Source organism: Gekko japonicus, unplaced genomic scaffold (assembly GCF_001447785.1).
Source record: "Gekko japonicus isolate JY-2015 unplaced genomic scaffold, Gekko_japonicus_V1.1 scaffold259, whole genome shotgun sequence".
NCBI lineage: Eukaryota > Metazoa > Chordata > Lepidosauria > Squamata > Gekkonidae > Gekko > Gekko japonicus.
Window position 1 is genome coordinate 347,826 of NW_015165243.1, and position 12,556 is coordinate 360,381.

At 39.1% G+C, this 12,556-nt stretch overlaps 1 protein-coding gene across 1 annotated transcript in view; it reads right to left on the bottom strand.

Moving 5' to 3' along the window:
* Positions 1–2,118: 2,118 nt before the first annotated feature.
* ERC2 (ELKS/RAB6-interacting/CAST family member 2) overlaps positions 2,119–12,556 on the bottom strand; it is a 654,659-nt gene continuing 644,221 nt past the window's right edge. Inside the window, exons 15-16 of the mRNA XM_015410044.1 lie at positions 11,730–11,864; positions 2,119–2,145 (exon numbers count right to left, since the gene is read on the bottom strand). Coding sequence (XP_015265530.1) covers positions 2,119–2,145; positions 11,730–11,864 — 162 coding nt within the window. The remainder of the gene's footprint in view (positions 2,146–11,729; positions 11,865–12,556) is intronic.

Consider the following 12,556-nt stretch of genomic DNA (forward strand, 5'->3'; position numbering starts at 1 on the left):
AGAATATGAGCTTCAAGCCCAGCATTCAACCTTCAATACAAGGAATGCTTTCAAACGCCAGGTTCATCTCTTGTTCAGACTGTATAACTGAGCCAGAGACGAACTCCTTTCTCTTTCTCCTCCCTCTCCCCTTTCTCACTCAATGAAAGCAGAGGCTGCTGCTGTGTCTGGCATCTGGGCACTGGACAAGCACAGTCTCTGTCTCTGTCTCTCTCTCTCTGCATGTTTTCAGTATGTCAGTGGACTATATTTTCCAAGTGTCCAAGGTGAAAGGAAGTGAGGAGGTCAGGATGCAAGAACAGGACAGAATATCTTCCCACCTGCTGCCATCACCAGCAGCTGCCACAGCAACAATGGGAGGAAGGAATGGGAAAGAGGAGGGGAGAAGGAAAGACAGAGGACACAAGGCAGGAAAAACCTGCTTAGTTTTCCGAAGTTCAATTCCAATGGGAGCCCCTAATGTACAGTCACCTGTCACTAGGAAAACGTTTTTGAACTCCCTTTTCCCTGCTCTGGCTACAGAAGTCAGTGTTCTGCCAATGCCTCTGTTAATATTCATAGAGGGGAAGAGGAGGATATGTGTCCTTTGCCTGTGTCTCACCTTATGCAGAAGAAGGTAAAGGACAGGGGGAATTGGGATCAGAAGGAAAGAACAGAAGGTAAGAGAGGGGTTATATTCCAGAAACAATAACGCTTTTATTTTTTTAAAAAAATGACTCATGCTTACATGAATAAGCAGTGTATACTTCCCTCATAATATTTCATTTTTTCATAACAAACCATGCATATCTTGCTATTTCTTTCACACCAAAACAGCAGGTTTTCTTGATACATTTGACCCTTTCAAGCTAAGCCATGTTTATCCTTGTGATATTGTTGTGTGTTATGTCACCTGTTATGTCACACAACTGTGATTGAAACAAAAGTGAGAATAGCTGGTTAGGTATCAGTAAAATTATAAAAACCTGCAGTGATTCAGCGTGGTGTTGAATAAAATATGCATATGGAAAAACATTTAGGTACAGTGAAGGAAATGAGAATCAGTGGCCAGATTCCATGGATGTTTATATTCAGGATAGGGGGGAAATTTCTAGTGGGTTTTGCACTTACTTATGGCAGCAGTTCACAAACGTTTGCCTGAATGAATTTTGCAGGTTGCATTATCATTCATGTAATATTACCTTTAAACACATATAGAATCCTTTTTGAAACCTGCAACAGTATACATTTGTCTTTGAATAAATAAGACTCCTTTCCAATGCCTGGAGCTGTGATCTATGTACTATTTATTTTATTTAGCTGTTTATTTAGAGAATTTATATGGCACATCTCCAGAGAAATGCTGCTTCAAGCTAGAACACGCAAAATGTTATAAAGTAGGTGGCACACAATGGCAATTGTATTAAACATATAACAAGATTTCAGGTTTGGGGATATTTTGTAACATTAAATATACCTGATTATATTTCAGATCATAATAGCACTGCTATGACGGTTCTTTCTTTGCTTTTGGCATCACTCTGTTGGTTACCAATGAAATACCATAAATTTATTTATTTTTATTGGACAAGATTTTTACTCTGCCTTGCTGCCCTCATAGGGCCACCACGGAGGTTAATAAATGAAAACATACAAATTATAACCTCACATTAAAAGCCATTAAAACCAACACACAAATACAGCATTAAAACAATTTGAAATCAGAACTTAAAATAAATGAATTAATTACACCAAGATAAGCACAGACATGTGCAATTCATTCACCATCAGTCCTGGTGTAATCTGATCAAAGGCAAATGAGCTGGGCCACTGCATGTAATAAATGTAACATATTATGATAGAAAAGACTGAGTTCTTCCATTTCAGTGTTAGTAAAGAAAGTATTAGTATTAATAAAGAATCATTATGCATATCGTCATCCATAACCAAGTTCAACCATTATTACCCAGAATGATGTTCATTCTGTCACTTTAGAAGAAAACATTTATTTTACATTTTCATGACATATGCCTACCAATGCAATTTAAAATTCAAATATCAAAGTGCATCTAAGTAAAGAATAAAAAATTGTATCTCACCCCTCAAAACAAAACTGGAACTTTGGTTTATAGGAACCGGCTATGCCCATATACCCTCCTCATCATCCTGCGAGCCAGACATTAGAAGATGCATAGAGGTGTTAGCATTGGGATGAAAGAAGAAAGGATTAGTTACCTTGGTGCAGTTGAAGATACATTGATCTTCATTGATGAAAGTAGAACTTATCAATAAAAGTTATGAAATTCAAGCCCTAATTATATACAGCAACTAAAACAAGAATAGTGCCAACCTTCCTTCCATCCAGTTAAAATCTTGTGTCTAAATTAGATAACCAGATTGAGTAGCTATTGAGTTTTGCAAAACGCGTATTCAGAACTACTGAAGAAACAAAATGAAGGTCATAACTTCAATAAGAATATCAGTAATTATGAGAATCAACTAGCCTTATTTTATGTAAAGAAAAAGAGGTATAATAAAGCCTGGTAAAGAATTAAAATCTATTAAAACATAATTTTGATGATTATCATGCCTTAGGAAATAGAATGCTTTGCCTCCAGCTACCAATCTGCCACCCCCCCCCCCGCTGTTTCAAATGAGTCCCTTTGAAGTTACTTTTGGCTACACAGCCACCATATTCACTGAATTGTGCCCACTAAATGGTATATTTATTTTTCATGATTGCCATCATGCTTGTGCCATAATATTACCTAATATAGGCCAAGAGGTAGAATATATTAACCCTAGAAATTCTGATGGTGTCATTCAGATTACTGTTGCTCAAAACCAACTATATTTAACTATGCCATGTACTTCTTGTTGGCAGAGTGCAGCTATGCAGTAAAGTGGTTCACAAGCCATTTAAAGAATAAAGTCAGTTTATTAAGGAGAGAACAAACTTTGCAAGAAAGAGGAGAGAGAAAGAAAAAGTCTAACTGTCCAACTCACCAGAAGGAGAGTCAGTAACAAACAGACCTCAGAGGGAGCAAAGTAAGAATTTAGCCAAGCCTACCAGAACTATTTGAAAACAGTAGGAAGTCCCTAATCTCACTATCTTAACCAGGGCCATAGCCAGGACTTCTTCTTTTTTTGCTTTGGGGGGCATTTAAATAATTTGGGGGCACTGTATCAGAAGCGACGAGAAAGTAAAAGTTAAAAAAAAAGTGATGAGAGAGGGCAAGAGTAGGGATCAGACATTCCCTGTGGCGTGCCTCGCTCCCAGTCAGCCAGAGGTACACTGCTGGCAGGCAGGGCAGGGTGACGGTGCAGCTGTGGTAAACATGAAAAAAAAAATTGGCTGAATGGAAAATTGGGAGGCCTTGGTGGTAAGTCGGCGGCCCTGGCCCCGAGATGCCCCACTGTAGCTATGGGCCTGATCCTAACTAGTTGCCCTCTCTACTGCCCCCTGCAGGATGTTCTTGTCATCTTCTTCATCTATACATGATCGACCTTACATATTTCAACACTTCATTATGAAAATATACACTGAAAGTGCTGCTACTAAATTTCAGCTTTATCAAAGTATATAATGAGCAACTGAACCTCATCATATAAATGTATATTAAGGCACTTGACACACATATTGCTAAACTAAGCACAGAAGTCTGTCAGATACAAATATGCCTTAACATAGAATTAATTAGGGTAATTAATTTTAATAGTAATTTCAATAGGGTGTATGCAGGTGAACTTTTTGTGGTACTCCTTTTAATTTATTAGCTTCAGCTGTAGTTCTCCTTGTATGTTCCTTCATCTACTAGTTTTTAAAATTCTTTTAACCAAATTAACTGGTTTAATTAGTTGGTTTTTAGAGAATAAATGAGCATTACAAATGACTCTTGTTCTTTGTAAAAGTAATTCTCCATGTTTCGATCTTCCTTAAACACCGAAAGTCCGTGTTTTATATATCAAGTTGCTTGAACTTGTAGATAATCCAACTCTCAAAACAATCTAGTGGATCAAATCCCAACTGGTCTTGTTGTAGCACATTGTGTAAGGATAGGGATGTAGGTCATTAATTTTCTATGACATGTTCGCTTACTAATGCTACTATCTAATATGGCAATCAAATAAGTTGAAAACTTAAAAAGGAATTATATATTTCTAACATATTAATAAGGAGCACCGGGCAAGCCTCAACATTATTTTGACTTGATGTTGTTATTTTTGACAACATATTATGCAATACATGCACAAACGTCTCTACCACACTTACTGAACAATATTAATCATTTTCTGGATTGAAATTTTTTTCATTGCAAAGAGACTTCTACATTTACACTTTCCATAAACATATCTAAATAATGGTTTTGTTTTATATATGTTTTGTTTTATATATGTAATTCAAAACAGTAGCTACCACACATTACAGCAGGCAAATCTGAAATGAGAGCAAAGGACTTTTTAGCAGTGGCAAGAAGCTACTGTGTAAAAACATACAGACAAATAGATATGGTCTTAAAGTTTTGTTTTTACCCAGTAGCTCCCATTTCTAAAATGGTCTTTTTTCTTGTGTGCCTTAGCACCTTGGAAGTTAATTATCACACTGATTATAAATAATGATGGGTTGAACTGAAATCTTGGGTCCCAGGATTGTTATACCTCTCACACTTCCATGTTACTTTTCTATCTAACAGTGCAGTCCTATCTTAATTTACAATAGCTGAATGACAGGATTGCAAGTAGATATCTTATGCCAGTTTAAACCCTGGTTATGGTGGTACAGAAGCCTAAATCCTTGTAACTGTTGTGATGTCTTAACTATGATGGTACAACAGAGATGAAATAGGAGGGGTGGTGGCCATATTATGGGAAGATTCAAGTAATGGCCAACAATCCAGAGCCTAAAGCTCACCCGGGCTGAGGCTGACTTCCATAGCCAGCATGAAGTTAGAGTAACTGTTGATAGATGGAGTTCCCAAAACAACTGAAGAAAACAAGCCAGCACAATATGTGTTGGTCTGAGCCATCAGGTTAACTCTCAGGACTTCAGCAAAAGTTAGAAGCCTCTGTAGGAAACCCAAATTGTTTGCTTTAATCCTTTGATTGACTGGCATTCATAGCAAGTGCTCTTCTGCTGCAAGATACCACTTGCTATGCTTGCCAGTTTGGTGAAGGGTTAAAGTAAAACAGTCTGCAGTTCTGGAGGGGTATTTAGTTTTCCTTGGTGAGCTTCTTCCTTCTCTTCTTCACTGTACATAAGAACATAAGAAGAGCCCTGCTGGATTGAACCAATGGTCCATCTAGTCCAGCATCCTGTTTCACACAGTGGCCAGCCAGTTGCCCTTGAGGGCAAACAGGGCATAGAGGCTAAGGCCTCCCCTGCTGCTGCCTCCCAGCACTAGTATTCAGAAGTCTGCTGCATCTGAATATAGAGTCTCCATGAGTCTGTATAACAGTAGTCCCGCCCCCCTGTCATTTGCCATGCTGAGTGGGAGTAGTGAAACAATACTGAATCTCACTTAATTCAGTGGATCTTATTTTAATATCCTTAATTTGTGCACCCCTTTTCTCTCTCTCTTTTACCTTCTTCATTTTCCATTTCTTTAAATGTGTGAGAGGTGTCTCAGGTGTGATCTTTGTCTAGGGGCCAGTTGTGATTCTTGGCAGCCCTGCTTCTCTCTCCACCCCCGCCCCCATCAGAATGGATAGTAGTTTACCAACTAACTCTGTAGTTGATCACAGAACTGTATCAAAAGTATATAAGCCCCAGAAAGGGAATAATATCATATATCTCAAGATATGCCACATGAGATCATATCACTCTACAGGACCTAGTCCATTTCTCTCACCATAACCCCCACCCCAATGGGTGTGAGCCAGGTGCCTGTATCTACAGTTTTTTCCACTTCTGGCAAGTAAATCTATGCATTGTCTTAACAAGCTTACTCTGTAGTAATAGCAATGTTTCACAAAAAGAGTATACCAGATAAGCATGCTATTGACCACAAGGTCCCAAATGCAGCTAATGCCCCACTGCCATCCTTCAGGGTAACAGACAGATGTAGAATAAACATGAAATGTATATGGAGATTATCTCAGTTCCCTCCAGTGACTTTTCCTGTGTTTATCTTGTCCCCATATGTAATCCAGGTGTTCATTACACATTCACAGAATCAAGGGATACTCTCTATCACCATCCATATCAACTACCCAAAAGGCTTCCAGCGGTAACAGCAGTGACCAATATTATGTGTCATCATCTTATTTTGTTCTAAGGGGGTTCCTACAACTTAGAAAGTTGCTTGACAAACAGTAATGCAGTCATACCCAGCAGAGGCATGCAGTGATAGCAAAAGCTGCACGTATTACTATGCTGTCTTTCATGTTGCTTTCAAGTGCATAAAAGCCACGCTACAGAAAAAGTGGTAAACCTGTTCCTCTGTGTTACCTCCAAACTCACCCCGCCACTAATTTTTATTCAATAAATGCTTGATGGTTTTAGTAGTATATCTGTTGTAATAAGGGTTTACAGAAAAGAACCCTGCACATTCTGTTTGTTACCACAGCTATCTCCAAGACTGAGCACATGGGGGCCCAGCTTAAGCTATCAGGGCTGAATCCTCTTTTTATCTGATAGAGCACCAGCTAGGGCCAAGGGCTTCTGCAATTGATTGTTCTCCTGACTGCCTTCTAATTACAGGTGATGTGATAATAAAACCATGTTGCTGGGTCGCACGTGGAAGGGCAAAGTGATGAGAGAGATTACAAGATCTAGTGATAAAATAACTAGTAGATAGCTAACTAATTTAATATAAGAACAATATAATATAACAGCAATCAAGTAAATGAACATGGGTGAGGGCAAGGTGGAATGGAACAAAGGGAACTGGGCAAGTGAAAAGACATCCCTGATGATCTTCTTAAATGAACCAAGGTTTTGCATTCCCCTTAACAGTTAACATATTGTTTCAGTGAATGATCAGATCGGCAGCTTATCAAAATTCAAGTCATACAAATGTGACTTAAAGAAGAGCCACACAACCCCATAATTGAATGTAATTGCTACATCTGTATACAATGAAGTGATTCTAAAATACATGGTGGCATAGAGTCTCAATTAAAAATGCTTTCACAACACAGATAAATGCAGAACTTCTGAATTACACTCTTCTGACTTCTTCGTTCAATGGAAAACTGTGCCTGACAAGACTTGTCACAAAATGCCTTTCATATCCCTGAGTGCAAAGACTTAATATCTCAAGCTGAGTTAAGTAAATCTAGTGATAATATGCTCATCTCATGAAATAGTCTCTCTTTTTTTTAAAGCATCATCTTCTTGACTTATTGTCTGCTGCCTGCAAGTGATGCTTTGAGTTGTCAAACATGTCACTACTGGCCCCCGAGACTATGAAAGCTTTTGGCGTGTTGCAAACAATACCATTTTTATATTCTGCTTGCCACATAAGGTATTTCATTTCTTGTAACAAACATATTTACTTGCTGCGGCCTGAAAAGACTTCATGTTTTTAAAGTGCATAAGGCCATTTATTAAAAAACCTCTGTCACTATGCTAATCCTCCTCAGTCAATTTACAGGAAACATGTAAGGTCAAATGCAATTTTTTGATGCTCAGAACTATACTTATATCTAGCACGAATAGATCTAATAGAAGAACACATACAGCTCAGTTGTGAAGATCTACTGTCTGGCGCACAAAGTTCTGTTGATAAATATCAAAGACTGCTATCTTAACAACTAGTTTCTGGGAATAAGTCTCAATACAACGGAACCCACTTCTGAGTAGACCTGCTTAGCTCTGGTCCCAAAATGAGCACACATTTGGTCCATCCATAATCTTAAAAGGGGTAGATGTGTTTCAAAATTATTCTTATGACAATCATTGCATTAGTAGGCTCTTGAGTGTTTCCCAGTTCTAGCCTGATAAATCTATTTCATTATCCTTCTAAATCCACACTTTACACGCAATCTTAAGCAAAATTATACTCTCTTAAATCCATTGAAGTAAATGAGTTTAGAAGGGTATAACTCTGCTTAGGAATGCCATTAGCTATAACTTCAAATTGCTAATAAAAGGGAGCAGAAACAAGAAATAAGAAATTCTGTGTAGTGTGGGGGTAATAGAAAAGTAAGAATTTCCTAGTGCATTCCTAAGCATTCCTAAGCAGAACTACATCCATCTAACCTGTCGTTGAAGTCAATAGGCTTGGGTATAACACTGCACTGTCAATTTTATTTTTGCATTTTGAGTAACTTAGGCCCCGTTCATACGAGCCCATTTGGGACGGGAGCGGGACGGAACAGGGGCGGAGCAAACGGACGCGATCCCACCTCAACATCTGGGGAGCGTGCCGTCTCCGTCCCTGATCCAGCCCAAATGGCGATGCCCCGCTGCAAAAATGAACCACCTATCTAGGTGGTTGCAGCCGTCCGGAGCGCCCCAAGCCGGCCGTGGGATCGGCGGTGCGTCCTTGCGCCGCCGCATCCCAGCCCCCGGCCGTACTGCGCATGCTCGGGCATGCGCAGTTCGGCAGCCTCCCCCTCCCATCGGGCTCATCCTCCCCGGCGTCTGCTCTTGCCGGGAAGAAGAGGCGCTGCGGCCAGGGGATCCGTGGGATCCCGCCGCAGCGTCTCAACGTTGGAGCGGCTCTATTAGCCGCACTTTTGCCTCGTGGTTTCCCTGCCGTGTGGCAGGGGCCTTAATATAGCAAATTTAATTGGAGCTACACAATTATCAGGATACATATGCATACATACAGGATATACACTTTCAGTACAAATTAGGGATTAATGTATTGCCACTGTGAAATTTAATAAACAAATTCTAAATCTCTACTGTGAGGCATTGTAAGCATACAACATTTATCTTTAAAAAATTAAAAATACTTATTGACCATGAGAAGTGGTTCCCCGGTGTATTTTGTGGTTTTACTACTATGAAAATGGGCACCAAAAACACAGATGCAGTATTTTGTGTGTGATAAATGTTATAAAAGGAGAAACAAATGTTTGTATAATAAAACTACAATGATATTCAGAATATACTTGCTCTGTGGCTGGGGAAACTTATGTATTTTATTTGTTTTTATTGAATTATTTCATATATGCTTTATGTGCTGTTTTAATGTTTTGATGTTTGCTGCCTTAGGGACCCTACTTGGATGGAAAGGCAACATAAATAAAATAAAATAAAATATGAGGCTCTTTCACATACTACCTGTGGCTGTTCCTCAATGAGGCACACGTCCCATATTTCAGAAAAGTGGGCAAGATCATTCTCCGGTACAGCTTGTGGTTGGCAGGCAGTTCCCACCTTAAAATAGCCACAAACGGAGGAACTGGGGATGTGAGTAAGCTATGAACCTCCCTGAGCTGTGGGCATCATTCCAAGGATGGAAGTAAAGGACCAGCCGTCTCCCCCACCCCATAATGTATGTGGTCTCATCACAGCACCAGGACAATTGCTGGGGGGGGGGAGCAAGCTGACTGCAGAGAAGAGAGAGTAACTAAAACCACCACAGTGCTTATCCAAGAAAAGAGAAAACTGGGCACAGTGAGGTTGTAGTGCTGGTTTTACTGCCTTCTCCACAGCCAGCTGGTCCTCCAGGCACTGTGGCAATGTCACTCTCTCACTTGACCTGATGAGACTCATGCAGTGGAGAGGGAAGGCAGAGAAGAAACCTTTCTTCTCACTCCAGATTCCCAAGGACCAGTTAAGGTTCAATGGTGGTAAGAAGAGATAACCCTACCTGGACAGTGATACTCCAGTCATTAAAAATTATAGTTATATACAACATTAATAGTTCTATCTTATATTATTGTATGTGTGTGCTTGGAGGGGTGGAGCACAGGGCATACAGTAGTCATGTGACTCTTTTGGTTGCTAGTCATTGCAAATGATCTGTGGGATGACTAATACTGGACTAATGAAATGGCTATAAATTCATGGAATGGCAAATAAGATAACACAAAAAGCAAAAATAGGATTCATATAATAAAATTGGCAAAGCTTGATATACTGGGCAGAAGTCAGCTAATGGCTCTCCTAAGGACTACTGAAATGGTGGCCTAAATCATCTGTATTTACTTGCTTAATCTGAACTATTGCGATTATACCTACATTTACACACACATTTTTAATTAATTCATGTTGTTATATGATTTTATCATGCCATTATTTTAAGCAGCCTTTATCAGATTTTCTGGAGAGGGAACATATAAAGGTATCTAAAGAAATAACAAAAATACAAACCATTCTTGCTCTTCTGCTCTTTTTCTACCATTTTTACTATCTGAACATCATTTCTAAAGATCTTTGACCTTCCGAGTTGCTACTTTTCAGTTAAATTAAAAATGGCTAGGGAATGCAAATATGTAATTTCTTAAACCATCACAAAATACACTGTTTTATAAGAGTGGAGTTTGAGCTAAAAATATGAAATAAAAACCACCTTGATTATAATTTAGATATGCTTACATTTGGCCAGATGGCCACTCTAGATAATTTGCAATTTCAATTTATTCTATTTACATGTCTTCTCAAATATTCCCTATGTATGTCAGATTAATTCTATTTTAGCAATTTACGTGTAATGCCCTTAATTAATGCCTCGAAACATAATTTTTATCTCCTTCATTTCCCTTTATGTATCTGAATACTAAATTAACCACTGTTACATCGTTCACAATCTATCATTTGCTTCATCTAACTATGCCCACGGATTTCAAGTCCCATCCTCTATCCCCCGAAGAAAGCAATAACTCAGCTTGTGGTTTTCTTAACAATGTCTGGGTTCTTCTTTCAGAACTTTTGGCTCCAAAGAGTTTTCTCTCATTCTCTCATTCTGATGAAGATGGAAAAATTTCATTCCTGTCAACTGGGTAATTCCTGTCTTGATTCTCTTTTTTCTCCACAAACCTGTACCCACATAACCATCCCCTTCTCCTTCTCTAGTCCCTCTCATCTCTGATGACACCCATCATGACCGGAAAATAACTAAGTTCCTCTTCCTTTCCTGATGCCACTTTATACCCCATTCCACACACCAAACACAATCTGGGAGGCATATGTCTCCCATGTCCCTCAGCCTCCAATCTCTACTATGTAATGTAGATGTGTCTCTGGGGAAAAATAGGATCCTAATTTTGTTCAAGCAACTTTCTCTTCCCTTTGATTTTCAACTATTAAATGTATGGCAAAGCCAAAGAATATTGGCTTTCATTTCTTGGAATTTAGGTGGTGTTTCTGATAGAAAAATATCATAGAATGCTTATTTCAAGTTTGCTTTTTAAAACAAGAAGCAACCACAGTTGCTGAGTTGCTCTGAAATTTCACTTTTTATAATATCAATATTATGTTGATACTGGTGCGCAGATTCAGCCTACCTATATTCTTACGATAAGAGTGAGTTAATAAAAAACAACCATAATAAATTATACTTGAACAGCTATCTAACCAAAACCCCTAAAGTCCATTTTAAAAAAGCAAATCTCCAGCCACATTATTTTAATAGCTGAATTGGGGATCTTTAGAAATGCTATGAAATAAAAGAAAAGCATAAGAACAGGAACAAAAAGCCAAATGGAAAGAGGAATGATGGAAATAAAGCTATTAGTTTCAGTTCAAACAACATAACACATAGTTTTTATTCTTTTTATGAACATTTTTTTCCTTAAAATTGAGCCAGGTTGAAGGAAAGTGTGAAGGTAAGGAAAGGAGAGACATGACTGACCTGTTCTGGAGAGGGTCTGTGATTGGTGTGCTGTGTCCTCCCAGGAGATCTGTGGTGGTGGTGATGGTGATGGTGGTGGTAGTGGTGATGATCATCGTCATAGTTGTCTGCCATCAGTTTCATCCTGTTCTGTGTCTTTTGGGATAAAAGCAAAGACAACACCTCTAAATGCTAGAATGTATGTCAAATAGAATACTATTCTGTTTGGCAGCTCAGTCTGCATCATGATGACCCCAACAACATTTCCCCCTCCGCATCTTGTACTGGCTTCTGAAAGAGGCCTTCATGTCTTGTGCAGCACCAGTCAAACACGGCTCACCAACTATATGTTTTAGCTAACGTCTTGGGCCTGGAGAAACAGCAGAGCTGTCATGAGGCCTGCCAGGCCACAGTAGTTATCTGGTGCACTGTGTTTTTAATTGCAAGTCTACTTTACAATTAGGAGGGGAAACTGTTTTTACAAATATATATTTGTTCAAATTGTTTCCTATATGGGGCTTCTCAGCTCTTTCTTGTTCAAGCAGTTGATGAACTTTATGCCTTCAAGATTTGCAACACTGCAGAGTCTGCTGCTTTCTGATCATTCCTAAGAACTACAGTTGATAAAGATTACTTCATTTAGATTTAGGGATGCCACTTACCCAATTCCACTGGAAGGGATCCTGCTGATCCTCCCTGGGACTCACCACTGCTCGAATTAGCAGCAGGGGTAACATGGAGGAGAAAGTGGTGTCACATAATGCCACTACATCATTTCTGGTCAGAAAACCAGCCATAATGCCACCATGTAGCTGTGATGCTCTAGGAATCTCCCAGATCTCTATGGC